We start from the raw sequence: 16,977 nt of genomic DNA, 5'->3' as shown, positions 1-16,977 counted from the left end.
GGCGCGTTCGACTCGTCTCGTTGCAGCTCTGGCTCGATCAAGTTTGGTGCTGATGTTTGCTTGAGCCGACTTTCGGCGCATGGTCCATTCAAAAGGGCACTCCCAGTAGCATCGACGCGTGGCATGTCTTGCAAATCCGCCATCACACCGATGAACGCGCGGGTCAAGTCACTATGCTCGATTGCGTACACCGGATGCGGGCGCGAAAGAAACGGCGTGGACGCCGAAAAATCGAGATCTTCCATCGCACTTCCCTGGTATTCGTACGCATAAAGAATGGCCTTGCTCGCCGCATCAAGAGGAGTATCGTTGAGCTTGTTCGCCGCATTCAAAAGAGCTTTCGCACCCATCGCTTTCTTTGGCTTCTTTGGCTTCGCCACTTCCGCTTGTTCGCTCATTTTGGACTTGGTCTTCTTCTCCGCAGGAGATGGTTCGATCATAGCGAGTTGACATACCGGTGTCACGCCATCTGGAACGATGCGAGGACACTTTTTGTCGAGCCGAAAGTGCGTTTCTGGCATTCGTAGGCACGTCATCAAAGTTTCGTACTTTTTCTGCTCGCTCGTAAACTTGGCGTATTCTTTACCCTCCGTCGCGAGAATGACGACTTTGCCATCGCGCGCTCGACCAGTTCGACCCATTCGTTGAATGGCACGAATGGTATCAACGACGTCAAAGAAAAAAATCAAATCTACGCTCGGAATGTCCAATCCCTCTTCTCCGATGGATGTCGCCACGAGTGTGTTCAGCGTTCCGGCTCTGAAATCGTCCAGCGTCTGCTTTTGTTCTTTTTGCGTCTGTCCCTTAGTACCGCGCGAGGTAGCACCAGGCGCCCGTTTCTTACCCGTCGCGCCCGTATCGCCCTGACCGACGAACTCTGCAACTTTAATCTTGCACGCGGTGTCCTCGCCAGCGGGGACCTCGCGAAGGGCTTGAACGATGTCCTTGACGCTTTCACGGTACGATGTGAAAATGATCACTCGCGTATCCGCCGTAGCGTCTCTGAAGTGTTGCTTTAGAATCGACGTCAATCTGTCGAGTTTTGGCGAGTGATGTGCGCCGTTTGACGACATCGAACGAATCAAATCCACCAACTCTACTGATACTGGGTCGCTGCGATGAACGAGCGTGTTGCTCTTGTCTCGACCGCGCTTATCGATGTAATCGTACGCGCTCTTGGCGCCGTACTTGAGCAAAAGCTCGTACGCCTTACTGAGTTCCATCGCGGTCTCGAGCAAGCCTAACGCTTGCCCTCTGGCGCGCACTTGGTGCTGATTTCTATATATCGCCTGCTGTGCGGATTGCAGCGTGAACCACGCCGGTGGTTCGACGCGCGATGCCCCGTTTGTGGCTTTATTTTTAATAAACGTCAACATTCGAAAGCCCGCTTCGCCGAGCGCGCCCATGTTGACGAGTTGCGCGCAGCACGGGCGCAGTAGCTCGCACAGCATGTCCTGCACGTGAGACATCGCCTGATCGGGCTTGACCTTTTCCACAGTCATCTCGCGCTTGTGCGTGTAACGCGAAACATCGGGGTCTTGGTCGCTTCTGAAATCGATACGTCCGATGCGCAGCGTCTCGACGACTTTTTGAACTTCGTCCAATCCTTGCCCCGGCGTCGCCGTGAGCGCCAATAAACGAAATCTCACTTTTCGTTCGTGAAGTAAACGAAGCACTTCCGCGGAAGCGTACTGTCCTCGCGCGTGGTGCGCTTCATCGACGACGACGCACACGATTTGTTTGGCGTCCAAATCGCCGCTTTCCAAATCGTTCGCTACCGTGTGCGGGGTGCAAAAGAAGAGACGTTTCTCTCGCCAAAAGTCTCGTCTCGATCCGCTGTCGTCCTTCTTCGTGCTTCCCATCAATACGATGGTGTCAGAGGCGGGAATCCCCACCACGGTGTGACACGCTGACATCTGTTGATCCACTAAAGGTCGCGTGGGCGCCATAAAAATAATCTTCCCCGTGGGAAACCATCGGTAATAGTTGTACATCACCACCGCCGCGATGAGCGTCTTGCCCAAACCCGTGGGCAGGCATACCAGTGAGTTCGTCAGCAGGGCGTTACGCGCCATGTCAAACTGATAATCACGCCGCGAAATCTGCGCCGGATAGACGTACGTTTGAATCGCTTCCGGATCCATGGGCAACCCCTCGGGTCCGCCCGCGGAATCGCACCGCGTCAAGCCCGAAGCGTCTCTCGCGCCCAGCGCGTCCGGCGCCAAATTCGTCATCAACGCCTCCAGCTCCCGGGCCTTGTCCGGACACTTACGAATCATCAACTCCTTCGGCAGCGTCCCCTGATGCTTCCTCTTCGCCGGCGCGCTTTCTTTTCGCTTCTTCTCCCGCCCGATCCCCGTCGTCGTCGTCGTCGTCTCCGGCGCGCGCGCCAACCGTTCCCGAACCTCCCCGAGCACCGTCGTCGGTCGCGCCCGCGCCCCCGCCGCCGCGGCAAACATCGACGTCACCGTCAACTGATTCCCCGTCCCCTCCTCCCGCGCGTTCGCGCCCGCGCGCATCGCGTCCCGCCTCGCCGCCGGCGTCGCGTCTTCGTCGCGCCCCGCGTTCTCCTTCGCGTCCCATCCCTCCCGCCGTCGTCCTCCTTCCGCGCCCTTCCCGCCCGCGCTTCCCCGAGACGTCGCGCGCGTCTCGTTTGACGCGTCTCTCGCCGCGCGCGCGCCTCGCACGACGCTGTCGACGTCGATCGCGGCGAACGCGTCGTCGTCGTCCGCGCCGTCGTCGAAATCCATCGCGCGCTCTCGTCGCGCGCTCTCGCCGCGCTCGATCGTCGCGCGCGCGCTATCGTCGCGCGTCGCGATTTCACGTCACCGCGCGTCGCGCGTCGGCGCGCGCACGCGTCGCGCGCCGCGTCGACGCGCCGCGAAGTGCGCGCGTCGCCGGGCGTTCGAACGCGTCGCGCGTGTGCTCGATACTGGGCGTCGAACGTGTTTCTATACGATAGTAGGTAACGTATACAGATGGCGTGAGTGACTATGTAGTGATACTTTGATGGTGAAGACACACACGGACGACGCAACGAGAATTCGCCGCGACGCGCGCGCGCGCGCGACGGCGCGAGCGCGCGACGCGCCGACGACGACGGCGGCGGCGGCGACGGCGACGCACTTCGGCGATCGAACGCGCGTCGATCGAGCGGCGAACCGCGAGAGGCGAACGAGAGGCGAACGAATCGCGAACGAATCGCGACGACGCGATGGGCAAGGCGGCGGCGGCGCGCGCGACGCGCGACGACGACGTCTCGGCGCAGATGCGACGGATGCTCGAGCGATTGGAAGAGCAGAGGCACTACGTGCGCGCGGGAGCGGAGCACAACGCGAACGTGAACGAGGTGGCGTACGGGGGGGCGTACGCGAGCGTGGGGAAGGATTTCGCGTTCAGCGCGGAGCGGTTTCGAGAGACGTTCGCGCTGACGCTGACGACGAGCGACGAGGAGCGGTGCGTGTTCGAGCTCGAGGGGTGCTCGCCGGCGTTTGCGAACGCGTTTCGGAGGATCATACTCAGTGAGGTGCCGACGATGGCGATTGAGAAGGTGTTCGTGGTGAATAATACGAGCGTCGTCGCGGACGAGGTTTTCGCGCATCGACTCGGTTTGGTGCCGATTAAGGCGGATCCGGCGATGTTTGAGTATCGAGGGGAGGGTGACGCGGCGAACGAGACGAATACGATCGTGCTGAAGATGCACGTGCGGTGTCATAAGGAACGGAATCCCGACGGCACGCTCGGTGAGGTTGTGAATCGGTCGGTGTACTCGAACGCGTTGACGTGGTGTCCGGAGGGGAGTCAGCTTCCGGAGGAGAACGGGGCAAAGTATTCCGATTTTAAGCGCTCACAGAAGGAAGTCGTCGGCGATCAAGAGCTTGGATGCGTGCACGACGATATTTTGCTCGTGAAACTCGCGCCCGGTCAAGAGGTGGAACTCGAATGCCACTGCGTCAAGGGCATCGGACAGGAGCACGCGAAGTGGTCGCCCGTGGGCACGTGTTGGTACAAGATGGTGCCGGAGATTACGATTTTAGAGCCCATCACGGGCGCGGACGCGGATGAGTTCATGAAAAAGTGTGCAAACTTTAGCGAGACGCACAAGTGTTACGCGTGCGAAGGAAAGGGTGATAAAAAGACGGTCAAGGTGGTCGAGTCGCGCGGGTGCGACTTTTGCGTCGAGCGCGTGCGCGAGCTTACGGGTGAACCAGGGTGGGCGGATAAGATTGCCGTGCGCAAACGTAAGGACCACTTCATTTTTACCATCGAAACGATCGGGCAGATGGCGCCCGGCACGATTTTCAAGGAGGCTGTGAAGATCCTGGCGTCGAAGGCGCAAAACGTGTTGTCGACGCTGTGAGGCAAAGTGGAAAAATAGCAGTAGAATTAAAACACCAGTCTCTCAACTAATAATTAAATTTACACGTCGATGATGCGAATGGACTCATCGTCTTCGTCGTCTTCGTCGTCTTCGTCGTCGTCGTCAAAGTCATTCAACGCGTCCTCGACGCCGTCCAGCATCTCGTCCCACACCGCGTCGTCGTCCATCCCCCATTCCGACTCATCTTCATCCTCCACTTCCCCCCGTTCCGCGATCACGTCCTCCACCGACATCAACGCGTCCTTCCCGTACTTTTTCGCCGTCTTATTCCTATTCTCCAAACGAATCTCATCCAACAACGCGCTCACCTTTTGCCCTCGCTCGAACGAGTCGTCGTAAATGAACCGAATCTCCGGCGTCAACCGCAAGCTCATCCTCCGTCCGATCTTCCTTCGCACGTACTGCTCCATTCGTTTCATCCCCTTTATCGCGTTATTCTTCCCTCGCTCGTCTCCCAGGATGCTCACGTACACCTTGACCACTTGCAAATCGTTGCTCACCTCGACGTCCGCCACCGTCGCCATGACGCTCAGCATGTGATCCACCCCCATGCGTTCCTCGGGCGAGATCATCGCTCGCAGGTTCTTATCGCTCTGCATCATGCTCGAAATCTCTCGTCGCATCTGCTGCTGGACCTTTTGCACGCGCCGCGGGTGCGCCATGGCGACGACCGTCGCCGCGCGTCGTCGCGGGGCGGCGGCGGCGCGACGAAACGGCGTCGCGTCGCGCCCGCGCGCGCTCGCGGCGCGCGCGCCGACGCGCGCGGGCGCGGTCAACGCCGCGACGCTCGCCCGGGGCGTCGACATCGCGCGCGCGTCGCCGGCGCGACGTCGGGTCGCGCGCGGAAGTGACGGCGACGCGCGTCGTCGCGCGCGCGACGGCACAGCGCGTCGCGCATCGCGTCGTCGCGCGCGCGGACGCCCGAGCGCGCGCGCGGGATGACGACGCGTCGCGCGCGCGCGTGCGCGGCGGCGCTCGACGCGATGGCGGCGCGAGGGAGCGGCGCGAGCGCGTCCGTGGGGACGACCGCGCGGGCGTGGATCGCGGCGTCGGCGACGCGCGCGGCGCGCGCGGACGCGCTCGGACGCGGATACGCGACGAAAACGACGAAAACGACGACGAAGTCGACGTCGGGGGATGGCGCGGCGACGGCGACGGCGAGGGGCGGTGGAAAGGGGCGGGCGAAGGCGAAGACGGGGACGGGGACGGCGCGCGCGGCGCCGGCGAAGGCGAAGACGTCGAGGAAGAAGAAACCGCCGATCGGGAAGATTCGCGCGGTGCCGCACGCGGCGGCGAAGAAATTTCCGCTGCATGAATCGGTGTTGGGGGATCCGAGGACGTATAAGGCGACGATGGGGGACGCGACGGCGGCGGCGCGGGCGACGGCGCGGGCGCGGGCGACGGCGGCGCCGCCGCCGACGAGCGGCAATAGGGTGATGCCGCACGCGAAGGCGGCGACGTTTCCGCTGCATGAATCGGTGTTGGCGGAGGCGAAGTCGATGGCGACGAAAGGGACGGTGTTGAGGGAGCCGTTATCGAAGCCGGCGGGCGCGGCGGCGACGGCGCCGCCCGCGGCGGCGAACGCGACGCCGACGGAGGAAAGCGGGTCGAATCGCACGGCGCTTCTAGCCGCCGCCGGTGCTGGGATCGCGGCGCTTTTAGCGTATTCCATGAGCGTCGTGGACGAGGAAGATAGGCCTCCGCCGCCGCGACGGGCGAAACCAAAGGCGGCGGCGGCGCGGAAAGACGTCGAGGTGCAAATCGAAATCGTCAAGCAGCCCGACGCGAAAGAGTTGACGAACTCGAAGAAAGCCACAACCGAGTCGAAGAAGGATGGCAAAGAAACGGCGAAAGATGAACTGTCGGACGCGTTCAGCGCGACCGCGGACTTCCTCGCCAACGTAGAGGTACGCAACATTTCGTATTTTTGTGACGCTTATTCTCGGGGCCTTATACTCATCTGTCGCGGCTTCTCGGTGCCGCGCCGGACCTATCAAGGGCCAACATTAAATGCTAGCTTGGCGCGCACGCATGCAAACCGCGCGTCAAGCGCCGCTGGAGTTCTAAGGCTCGTGGCTTTACCTCGCCTCGTTCCTGTGAGCCAGCCGACATCTTTCATTCGCAATTAACTCGAAGATTTACTCGTACTGACGGCGCGTCTTTCGCTCGCAGGTGCCGCAAGACGAACCGGATCAAAAGGAACCTGAAGTGCTCGCGAAAGTGAACGTACCGAAACCGCCCGCGCGAGAAAATGTCAGCATTATGAACGCTTCGAAATCTCTGAGCGCGGCGCGGCTGCTCGAAGAAGCCGTCAAAACACTCGGAGAAACTCTGAGCGACGACGAAAAGGCGGCGTTAAGGGACGGCATGAAGGTTCAATCCGAATCCGACATGAAAATTTTCAGCGAGTTATCCTCGTCGATGGTTCAAAACTTCGAAACTGTCGTCAGTGCCGAGCGATCGGTTACGGACGAGCTCATCGCTGCGATCAACGTCTTGGAGCAGCGCGCCGAGGACGCCTCTCGTCAACTCGAAAGAGAAAAGGAGCGCGCCGTCGTCGATAAAGAACGCGCTCTGAAGACGCAAGAGAAAAAATTGAAAGCAGAGCACGCAGACTTTCTGGTCGCTGAACGCATCGAGCGAATCAAGGCGCTAGATGAAGAGCGCATCCGCATGGGAGCTTTGAGACAAGTGCTGACGAAGCGCCGCGAAGCGCTCGAGCGAGCGCACGCAGTGCAAAGCTTTGAGCTCGCCGTCATGGATTTCGGATCTCGCGTGGAGAACGGCGAAGCCTTCGAAGACGCACTAGCGCTGCTCAACACGTGCGCAAAAAAGGATCCGTTCATCGCCACCATCATTCAAGGCTTGGATCAAGATATGGCAAAGCGAGGCGTTCCCACGCGCTTGCAATTGGCGGAACAGCTGGAACGCGTTCGGGACACGGCGAGAAAGTTGTCGTTGGTTCCGCAAGACGGTGGCGGTATGTTAGCGCACGGTTTAGCGTACGCCGCTTCACTGCTTCGCGTGAAGGATACATCCGACGAAGGCGCGCAGGGTATTGAAGGCGCCATCGCCAAGGCGGAAACTCACTTAGCAAACGGAGAATTGATGCACGCGGCGAAGTCGCTTGCGAGCGCCGCGGAGGGTACGAAAGCGGCGACTTCCGTCACCGAATGGGCACATAGCGTTCGTTCACGAGCCGAGGTTGAGCAGGCTCAAACTGCATTAAACGCGCACGCGCAGTGCCGTGCATCGGCGCTTGTTTAAACATTAAAATAATTTGTCAATTGATCCAAACTATCGCGCAAACGAACGTCATGTGAATGTTTGGGGCGCCGAGGCCAGGTCTCAATTCCACGCGCGCGTTTCATGTCCACGCAATTGCAATTAAGACTCGCCGTAATTTGTGCGCTTTGCACGCTCGCACACGCGGCGACCAACGAGCCAAGACGTGCGTTGGTCGAATCTTCCATCACGTACGCTGCCGACACGACGGGAATCTCGCGCGGACAATCGATTTCGACTTCCACGACATGGAACACGTTTTGCGAGTTCATCCTACCGTTCTTGCTTGAACGCGGCTACACACCGCCAGCACATGTATGCAATTAAAATACAGTTCTACAGTTCATCATCCTTCGCGCGATTCGAGTGCAATTCCTCCGCCGAGGCCTCGACCAAGGCTTTGTCGGCTTCGCGTTTTGTCTTCTTTGTTTTTGCGTTCTTGCTCACCATGGTCAACACGTCTGCGAGTGTGGGCGCAGACTCGCCCGTGATGTACTCTCCCGCCTCCGTGCGCAAGGGGACCCATCTCGGGTTCTCCTTCTTTTTCGCCCGGTACAACAGCACGCACGGCGTCGTCGCCATGTCGGCGTACGGAGGTGGCACGTCGTTCTTCTCGACGTCTATTTGGGCGATGATCAAATCTTTCGCATCCTCCAGGACTTCGGCGAGAAGCGCGTGCGTCTGCTCATACGCCTCGTGAAACTCCTTGGCCTTCGTCGGATACGAAAAGTACACCACCGCGTCGATGTCTCTCTCCAAAATGATGCGCTTATAAAAATCCGACGCAACGATTCTGGCCACCTCCCCCTTCTTCGGCGCCGCGTACTCGGGCTCGCTCAGGAACTCGCCCTCGTGTCCCGGCGCGGTGTCCCACGGATTCAAGTCTTCCCTCGAAACCTTCATCGCCGCCGTCTCCAGCGCCTCCAACTCCGACACCGTCCACGCCGCCGTCTCCGCGTCCTCGCACGCGCCGCCCATCGCGCCGTTCGCCCCGCACAGCGCCTCCCCCAAATCCGCTTCCTTCTCTCCTCTTTCCATAGCCTTCCCGACCTCGTAATACAACTTCACCACCTCATCCTCGCTTCTTTCGATCATCCTCTCGCACGCGACGCGCAGCGTTCGATTCAACGCCACGCTCGTCGTCGCGCACGCTCGCGGCACCGCCTCTTCGATGACGCTCTCGTACGCGCCGTACCGCGCCGCGTCGAATCGCCTTTCCCCCGTCGCGCTCGTCGCCTTCCGTCGCTCCGCGTTCGTGATGTCTTGAAGCGCGAGCACGAGGTGTTCGTCAAAGTGCGCGAGCACGCGCTGGCACGCGACGCACGACGCCGCGCGCGCGCGATACCGCGGCAATTCGCGTCGGAGCCACGTCGCGTGCGCGTCGACATCTTGCGCCGTTTCGTCGGCGCGCGCGAGCGCGACGCGCGCGACGCACGCGAGCGCGATGAGCGCGCGCGCGCGGGTGAACGCGCGCGCGATCGAGCGCGCGCGCGAGGCGAACATGGTCTGGAGTCTGAGAATGACGACGGATGTTGGATCGATCGCGCGGGCGAGCGCGAGCGCGCGGGCGTCTCGGATGGATATTATAAATGAACGAGCGCGCGATGCGAGGCGGTGGGAAAAAATGTGGGATTAACGGCTGAGACACGCCTCGAAGTCGCGCTGTAACTCGGCGCGGTCGAGATCTTTGCCGATGAAGACGAGCTTGGACGAACGCGTCTCGTCGGCTTTCCACGCGCGGTCGGGCATGCCCTCGAATAACGCGTGGACGCCCTGGAAGACGTAACGCTCGTCGCAACCTTGAATGGCGAGGACGCCCTTCATGCGGTATAAGTCTTCCCAACGCTCGTTTAAGAGTAAACCGAGCCAATCGTTGACGAGATCGAGATCGAGGTCACCGTCGAGGGAGAGGGAGACGCTTCCGACGGCGTCGTCGTGCACGTGGTGCGAGTGCGAATGGCCGTGTTCACCGCAAACCTCGCAATCGGCGTCCGCTTCGACACCGTGAGAGTGCGCGTGTGAGTGGGAATGCTCTTCGCCGTGCGAGTGGCTGTGGCCGTCGTCGTGATCGCACTTTTCGCACGATTCCTCGCCGGCGGCGTGCGAGTGGCCGTGATCATGCGCCTCTGTCTTTTTCGGTTCGTCGGGTAAGACTTGATCTTGCACGCGCTCTAAATCGAACCCACCGACGCCGAGCACGAAGTCCAAATCTACCTTAGCCATCGACGCTCGACCGATCTTCGCCAAGTCGTTAATCGTCCGTAACCGATACTCCAACGCGTTGGCTTGCGCGTCCGTCACCAAATCAGTCTTATTCAAGACGATTCGATCCGCGAACGCCACCTGCTCCAGCGATTCGTTCACCACCCCCGCCGGTTTCACTTCATCCAAATGCAGCTCCGCGTGCTTCGCGTCGACGAGCGTGACGACCCCGTCCAACCTCAACGAATCCAACAGCGCCGGCTCCAAATAAAACGTCTGAATAATCGGCGCCGGGTTCGCCAACCCCGTCGTCTCGATGAGAATGTGATCGAACATTCCCTTCTTCTCCTTCACCAGTCTCATCAGCATCTCCACCAAATCACTCCTCACCGTGCAGCACAGGCATCCGTTGTTCAGCAGCATGATGTCCTCGTCCCCGCTCTCGCGAAACGCCACGAGTTCGCCGTCGATGTCCACCTCGCCGAATTCATTCTCGATCACCACGATTCGTTTCCCGTGTTCCGCCTTCAGCACGTGATTCAGCAGCGTCGTCTTCCCGCTGCCGAGGAACCCGGTGAGGATCGTCACCGGCACGCGCGAGTCCGCCGTCGCGTCGCGCGTCGCCGCCGCCGACGCGCGCGTCACCGATCCGATCGCGCGTCGTCCCGTCGCGCCGCGCGCCGCCGCGGACGTCGCGCGCCGCGCCGCCGTCGCCGCCGTCGCGCGCGCGCGTCGTCCGCGGCCCGTCGCGCGCGCGCCCGCGCGAGGCGCGCGCGCCGAAGACATCATCGACGACGAATTCGATGCGACGCGCGTCCCGCAATGCGGCGCTTTTCCGCGCCGGCGCGCCGCACACCTCGACGCGCGCGCGGCGCGACGCGATGGCGCGATAGCGCGCGATGCGCGCGACGAGCGATGCGACGCGCGCGAGCCTGCGACCGGTGCAGGCGCCGCGCGGGGCGAAGAGGATCGACATCGACCCTCTCGGGACGCCGAAAGAATTACTGAACGACGCGCGCGCGCTGGGATTCGCGGACCCGACGCTGCCGAGACACATCGTGACCGTCGCGCTGGTGACGACGCCGGAGTGCGCGATCGAGCTCAGGACGGCGGCGAGCGAGGTGTTCGTGCAGGATAAATTCGGCGCGCTGCGGATGCTGAAGCCGCGGGCGAAGGCGTTTCTGAAGCGAGGCGAGGTGCTGTTTTTCGCGTGGAGCAAGGCGCGAGGGACGAGGTTCGGGTACGTGTTGGACGTCGGGGACGGCGGAGGCGAGGACGACGGCGCGAAAGGGGCGGGAGGAGGACGCGGAGCGGCGGAGGTGATCGATATCGCGAGCGAGGAGGACGCGAGCGGGACGCCGAGACGGCGGCGAGAAGACGGGGCGAACGAACGAGCGGAGGAGGCGGCGGCGGCGGCGACGAGAAAGACGCGACGTGAGAGTAGCGTGCACGGGAAGACGTCGCCGTCGTCGACGACGACGACGACGACGAGCGAGGGAACGAGGCGAAGCGCGAGGAACGCGAGAAAGGCGAGCGCGCCCGAGGCGAGCGCAAAGGACGAGAACGTCGACGACGAAGACGGCGACGAGGTAGAAGACGATGTCATCGAGGTAGAGAATGACGATTGGACGCACGCTAAGCGGCGACGCGAAGAGGGGAGCCCGGCGACGGCGTCGTCTTCGCAGGCGGCGAGACAGTCGCGATCGAACAAGGACTGCCCGATCAATTGGGCTCGAGCCCGAGGGTACGGTAAGCCGAACCTTCCTCCGCGCGAAGCGGAGACGTGTCCGCACGACTACGCCGAACCGCCTCGCCGCGAAGAGCCGTCCATGTGGGGGGGGCAACAGGGACGCGAGGAGGCTCGCCAACAAGCGGAGGCGGCGCGAATACCGCCGTGTCCACCGGAGGGATTACCCGACGATCCTACGGAGTTGCAAAACGCGAGAACTGCGCTGAAACAAGCGCATAGACAACTCGTCTCCGCGCTGAACACGGAGGTGGCGATGCGACAAACACTCGCGCAGTGCCAGCTCGATTTCCAACGCACGATGCGCGGAGGAGCAGATTACGCGCTCCGCCAATGGCACAAAGATAACTTGCAAATGGTCGCGGGGAAGTACCAGCAAAGTCAATTCGCCGCCGCCGCAGCGCGTAGTTCGTATCAACATGCGTTGAAACTGTTTCACCGCACAGTGGAACGGTGCGAGGGATTGCGAACAGGCGCCGACGCCTCAGCGTCGCCGGCGGCGTCGCCGATGTCGAAGCAGAGACAAAAACCTGAGGAACCGACCGCGAGTGCGGCGACGAAAAGTCGTTTTGATGCGGAGTGCGAGGCATGGGACACTTTGCTCAGTGTTGATCCCACGAAAATGTCTATCAAGGACCTGCGAAGGTGCGCGACGGATGTGGGTATCGACGTCTCGACACTCGTCGAACGAGAGGATTACGTCAACGCGCTCACGAAAAAGCGCGACACCGGTCAAGCCGCCTTCAACGAGAAGAAGCGTAAGCGCGATGAAGAGCGTGCGGCGGTCGAAGCGAAACAAAGAGCAAAGAAGGCGAGCGAAGAGGAGGATCACGCCAAACGTGCAGCCGTCCATCAAGTCTCCATCTGGGCCATGCACGCGGACCTCCGTCTGTTCCTCTACCGCTGCGGCGTGAGCATCGACCAACACGGTCGATCAACCAAGCGTTTGCTCCAAAAGAGCTACCGCCAGGCGATGTTAAAGTTTCACCCAGACCGCGCGCGACAAAAATCGATTCGCGAGCAGGCGTTGGCGAACGAGGTCACCAAGTGGCTCACCCACGCCTGGCAGCAGCTCCCCCCGTGATCGCTCCATCGCACTAGCCCGCGAGTATGACAACTCACCTTAGCTCGACGATGTAATCGCTGTGTAACCGCTTACACTGTAAACCACTCGCTGGCGTCCCGCTCGCGTCCGCGTCTGACTCGCCGACTCGCGTTTCGAAAGACAGTTGGAGCGGTCGGTCGTCATTCTACCGCGCGCGACCCGATCGCGCGCGCGCGCGCGGAATACGAACGCGCATAAAAATGGTCCTCAAGCGCATGTTCAGCCGCGGTTCGCTCGGCGATCTCAACGAGCGTCGAGCGAAGAAACGCTCGCGAACGAACCCCAAGGACCTGCGCGCGCCCGGACGTAAATTCGTCATCGTCACCACCGCCGCGCTGCCGTGGATGACGGGGACGAGCGTTAATCCGTTGCTCCGAGCGGTGTATCTGGCGAACGGAGACACCACGCGCGAGGTGACGCTCTTAGTACCGTGGTTGGCGAGAAAGGATCAGAGGATCGTCTACCCAAAGCGCGTCGAGTTCAAGACGCCGAGCGAACAAGAGGCGTACATCATGGACTGGACCAAAAAACGCGTGGGATTCGCGCCAAAAATTTTGATCGCGTGGTATCCGGGAAGGTACGCGACGGACAAGGGAAGCATCGTGCCCGTGGGGGATATCACGTTGCGCGTGCCGAAGGCGAGCAGAGACGTGGCGATACTCGAGGAGCCGGAGCATTTGTGCTGGTATCACCCCGGAGCGCGGTGGACGTCGCGGTTTAAGCATGTGGTTGGAATCATTCACACAAATTACTTGGAATACGCGCGACGAGAGGAGGATGGTGAACGTAAGGAGCAGATACTGCGTTGGATTAATCATTTGACGGCGCGATGCCACACACACAAGGTCATCAAATTGTCGGACGCGGTACAAGAGTTTGCGCGGTCGATCACGCAAAACGTGCACGGTGTGTCAAATGGATTCATCGATGCTGGTAGAGAGAAGGCGAAACGAATCAAGAAGGAAGGCAGCGGGGCGTTTAGTCGCGGGGCGTATTTCATCGGAAAGTGCGTTTGGGCGAAAGGATACTCAGAGTTGATGCACGTGGTGGGCGATTTCAACGAAAAGTACGCTAAAAGTGCAAAAGAACGCTTGGAAATGGACGTATACGGTGATGGTGATGATTTTGCCGACGTGAAAGCAGCTGTAGCTGAGAAGGCTCTGCCGCTGAGCTTGCTCGGTCGTCTGGATCACGCGAATGAGAAAATTCTCGATTACAAGGTATTCATTAATCCATCACTGTCTGACGTCGTCGCGACGACGTCCGCGGAGGCGTTGGCGATGGGCAAATTCGTCGTGTGCGCAGAACATCCGAGCAACGCGTTCTTTGCCACGTTTCCAAATTGTCGCACGTATTCCAATATGGATGAGTTTGCAAAGTGCATTAGAGAAGTCACAACGTCGACGCCAAAACCGATGACGGATGATGAAATCCATCGTTTAACGTGGGAAGCAGCGACAGAACGTTTGTTAGACGCCGCTGCACCCTGTGATGAGACGAAACACACGATGAAGTCTCACCTCGCGGATTGGTTTAGCGCGCGCTTTCATTACGCTGTGACGAAGAGCGAAGCGGTGAGATGTTTGATTGGTGGAGGCGCGGGAACTCTTGTACCGCCGGATAATCTCGCAGATTGGTCTCCTGATGCGTGGGGTGGGGGCTTGATGGATCGTAAACCATCCTAGATTCTATTTTGATTGATGCGCTATGTTCTAGGGGAGAGTTCTAAAGTTCTGTCGACGAACGAGTCGACGGGCGTGTGTGATATGACGATCGTTGTTCGTCCGCGAGCGGCTTTTCGCAAAGCCGCGGTAACGATGGATTCGGCTTCTAAATCAAGAGCGCTCGTGGGTTCGTCCAATAATAACACCCGCGGAGACGAGTACAACGCTCTAGCAATTGCGACGCGCTGCTTTTGGCCGCCTGACAATTGACAACCCCGCTCTCCGACGTGTGTATCGTAGCCGCCGAGTTCGTCTTCGATGACGTCGTGGATCAGCGCAGTCTTAGCGCACTCAATCGCACGCTCCCGATCGATTCCGGCGCCCAAACGAGCGTACGCAATGTTAGAAAGAATTGTGCCGTTGAAAAGTACTGGCTCTTGGCCAACGAGCGCGAAGCAGTGACGCCGGAGCCAGTTCGGCGAGAGCGTCTCGATGCGCGCTCCGTCGAGTGTGATGTCGCCGCTAAATTCGGTGTAGAAACGCTGTAGCAGTGCGAACACTGTAGACTTGCCGCAACCACTCCGACCAACGATGCCGATGATCTCGCCGGGCGACACATCGAAGCTCACGCCCGAGAGCGCGGGAATATCCGGTCGAGTCGGATACGAGAAGGAGACGTTTGAAAACGATATTGCTCCCTTCACGTCGTCGATGGGTAGCGTCGCGCCATTGTCCGCGTCGTCGTCTTCTCGCTCGTTCTTGGCCAAAACTTTGAACAATTCCGCCGCTGCACCTCGCGCGGCGAACAAATTCGTAAAAGAGCTCAAAAGATTCCCGAAATACTCTTGTAAAATCGCAGAATAAAGCATGGTCGCAACGAGCTTTTCGGCGTGCATCGAGCCGTCGACGACGAATCCACCTCCTACGTACAGAATTGCCGCCGGCACGAAACACGCCGACACGAGCGAATACATAAACGAATAGTACCATCCTGACAGTTGCGCGGCGCGATACGACTGCTCGTACCACTCATCTATGGCATCGCCGAACCGTCTGCGTTCAAACGGTTCGTTCGCGAACGATCGCACCGTGACGATGTTTGAAATAGTTTCTTGCGCCACGCCGTTCGATTTCGCCAACGTCTCTTGCACTGACTCTGCGTTAGCGCTCAATAACTTGCCATAGAAGTAATTGACCACGCTTGTTATCGGTATCACGACGAGCGCCAACGCACCGAGCTCGAAGTTCACCCAAAACAAAAGATATGCGCCGACACCGACGCACCTGACGACCGCTTCCACGCAGCTGCGTAACAGCCAAGACAAATTCGCGCTCACCGCGCTCGTATCGTTCGTCACCGTCGAATTTATTTTACCCGACGTTCTCGCATCAAAATACGCCATATTTTTCCTCAGCGTCGCCGCGAACGCTCGATTCCGCAACCGCCTCGCCACGCGACTCTGCGCCAACGCAAAGAGGAACACATTGCTAAAGTCTAAAACTCCGTTCACCACGCCAACGACCAGGAACCGCGTGACGTTGGCGCGAAATCGCGCTTCATCGCCGTCAATCGACGCCCCGATCGCGACGCTCGTGAAATGCGGCATCGACACCGAGAACGGCAGGCGAACGAGCAGACTGAGTGTCCCGAAGAGTAACGTGTCCCACTCGCGTTTCGCGAGCGATAACAGCTGCGTAAAGGTGACGCGCGCGTCCAGAGACGACGTCGTCGGGTCGTCGTCGTCTAAATCATCGTCCGCGACGACGTCCACGAGCAACGGGCTGCTCTCGCGTCTCATGCGCGCGGGAAAGTGGAGACTACTCTACAGATGTTTGTTACACTCACGCGTTCGCCTGGCGGCGACTAAGATTCCTCGCCGTCGGACGCTGGTTCCGATTCAGCGTCGGAATCTGAGCCGGACGACGCGCATGCTTCCGGCACGTCGCGACTCGCGTTCGCCTCGCTCGGTGGGTGCTGACATCCCGGACACAAATCGTGCGCCTTGCCGCACGCGTCGCAAAGGCTTCGGTACGCCATGCGCACGCTCTTCTGCTCGCACTTGTTACACCGACCGCGCGTGCCCGGTTTCTTCGCTTTATACTTGCCCATTTGAAAGCGCCAGACGATCTTTTGCTGACATCGCTTGCAGACGTTCTGCAGGGCGAGGTTACGGAGGCCGAGCTCGCGCTCGCGGTCGCCCTCGTTGCGCTTGATGTCCCGCTTGGCGACGAACGGCACGCGGTTTTGGTGCTTCTGCGACCGCGAGCGACCGCCGGACATGCGCGGAGTCGATGTTTGTTCCACACTCGGGCGACGCGACGCCGCACGCGATCGATCACGACGGTGAGGACCGGTGGGGAATGAGGCGGCGGCTGAGGCGGCGGCTCAGCCGTCGCGAACGCCAAACCGGCGAGCGAGGGCGAGACCCCACACGAGGTCGGCGCCGTGCGTGGCCTCGATATCAAACGTGCGATTCTGTAAAGAAATTGAAACCACGTCGCGCTGGTCGTCTCGCGTCATAGCGAGGGACGGCGATCGGTCGACGGCGGTCGGGGCGCCGTCGCTCGCGGCGCGCCGCGGCGCGATTTTCTT

General features: G+C 60.4%; 11 protein-coding genes across 11 annotated transcripts; 5 read left to right on the top strand and 6 right to left on the bottom strand.

Moving 5' to 3' along the window:
• Window positions 1-455: 455 nt before the first annotated feature.
• On the bottom strand, window positions 456-2,144 carry OSTLU_35638 (predicted protein; the record flags this gene model as incomplete). Its single annotated transcript, XM_001418701.1, has 2 exons — window positions 456-1,229; window positions 1,266-2,144. Coding segments are annotated over 2 exons (1,653 nt in total), but the record flags the coding sequence as incomplete, so codon positions are not given.
• A 1,133-nt stretch (window positions 2,145-3,277) lies between these two features.
• On the top strand, window positions 3,278-4,360 carry OSTLU_35770 (predicted protein; the record flags this gene model as incomplete). The annotated part of the gene is made up of 1 exon (XM_001418928.1): window positions 3,278-4,360. One exon carries the CDS (start codon window positions 3,278-3,280, stop codon window positions 4,358-4,360), a length of 1,083 nt encoding a protein of 360 aa, XP_001418965.1.
• A 179-nt stretch (window positions 4,361-4,539) lies between these two features.
• On the bottom strand, window positions 4,540-5,052 carry OSTLU_8062 (predicted protein; the record flags this gene model as incomplete). Its single annotated transcript, XM_001418700.1, has 1 exon — window positions 4,540-5,052. A coding segment is annotated over one exon (513 nt), but the record flags the coding sequence as incomplete, so codon positions are not given.
• A 312-nt stretch (window positions 5,053-5,364) lies between these two features.
• OSTLU_32727 (predicted protein) lies at window positions 5,365-7,648 on the top strand (the record flags this gene model as incomplete). Its single annotated transcript, XM_001418927.1, has 2 exons — window positions 5,365-6,477; window positions 6,554-7,648. The coding sequence occupies 2 exons, from the start codon at window positions 5,365-5,367 to the stop codon at window positions 7,646-7,648; spliced, it is 2,208 nt and encodes a 735-aa protein (XP_001418964.1).
• Window positions 7,649-7,750: 102 nt separating this feature from the next.
• On the top strand, window positions 7,751-7,993 carry OSTLU_32726 (predicted protein; the record flags this gene model as incomplete). Its single annotated transcript, XM_001418926.1, has 1 exon — window positions 7,751-7,993. One exon carries the CDS (start codon window positions 7,751-7,753, stop codon window positions 7,991-7,993), a length of 243 nt encoding a protein of 80 aa, XP_001418963.1.
• Window positions 7,994-8,002: 9 nt separating this feature from the next.
• On the bottom strand, window positions 8,003-9,169 carry OSTLU_16199 (predicted protein; the record flags this gene model as incomplete). The annotated part of the gene is made up of 1 exon (XM_001418699.1): window positions 8,003-9,169. One exon carries the CDS (start codon window positions 9,167-9,169, stop codon window positions 8,003-8,005), a length of 1,167 nt encoding a protein of 388 aa, XP_001418736.1.
• A 138-nt stretch (window positions 9,170-9,307) lies between these two features.
• Window positions 9,308-10,471, bottom strand: OSTLU_3375 (predicted protein; the record flags this gene model as incomplete). Its single annotated transcript, XM_001418698.1, has 1 exon — window positions 9,308-10,471. A coding segment is annotated over one exon (1,164 nt), but the record flags the coding sequence as incomplete, so codon positions are not given.
• Window positions 10,472-10,767: 296 nt separating this feature from the next.
• OSTLU_32723 (predicted protein) lies at window positions 10,768-12,699 on the top strand (the record flags this gene model as incomplete). The annotated part of the gene is made up of 1 exon (XM_001418925.1): window positions 10,768-12,699. The coding sequence occupies one exon, from the start codon at window positions 10,768-10,770 to the stop codon at window positions 12,697-12,699; it is 1,932 nt and encodes a 643-aa protein (XP_001418962.1).
• A 176-nt stretch (window positions 12,700-12,875) lies between these two features.
• Window positions 12,876-14,201, top strand: OSTLU_46154 (predicted protein; the record flags this gene model as incomplete). Its single annotated transcript, XM_001418924.1, has 1 exon — window positions 12,876-14,201. A coding segment is annotated over exon 1 (1,281 nt), but the record flags the coding sequence as incomplete, so codon positions are not given.
• A 224-nt stretch (window positions 14,202-14,425) lies between these two features.
• Window positions 14,426-16,180, bottom strand: OSTLU_49993 (ABC(ABCB) family transporter: multidrug (P-glycoprotein-like protein) (ABCB); the record flags this gene model as incomplete). Its single annotated transcript, XM_001418697.1, has 1 exon — window positions 14,426-16,180. Exon 1 carries the CDS (start codon window positions 15,989-15,991, stop codon window positions 14,426-14,428), a length of 1,566 nt encoding a protein of 521 aa, XP_001418734.1. The 5' UTR covers window positions 15,992-16,180.
• Window positions 16,181-16,248: 68 nt separating this feature from the next.
• OSTLU_32720 (predicted protein) lies at window positions 16,249-16,665 on the bottom strand (the record flags this gene model as incomplete). Its single annotated transcript, XM_001418696.1, has 1 exon — window positions 16,249-16,665. One exon carries the CDS (start codon window positions 16,663-16,665, stop codon window positions 16,249-16,251), a length of 417 nt encoding a protein of 138 aa, XP_001418733.1.
• Window positions 16,666-16,977: the final 312 nt, after the last annotated feature.

This window comes from Ostreococcus lucimarinus, chromosome 7 (assembly GCF_000092065.1).
Source record: "Ostreococcus lucimarinus CCE9901 chromosome 7, complete sequence".
NCBI lineage: Eukaryota > Viridiplantae > Chlorophyta > Mamiellophyceae > Mamiellales > Bathycoccaceae > Ostreococcus > Ostreococcus sp. 'lucimarinus'.
Note: the sequence above shows the minus strand (reverse complement) of the source record. Positions and strands in the feature narration are given on the sequence as shown.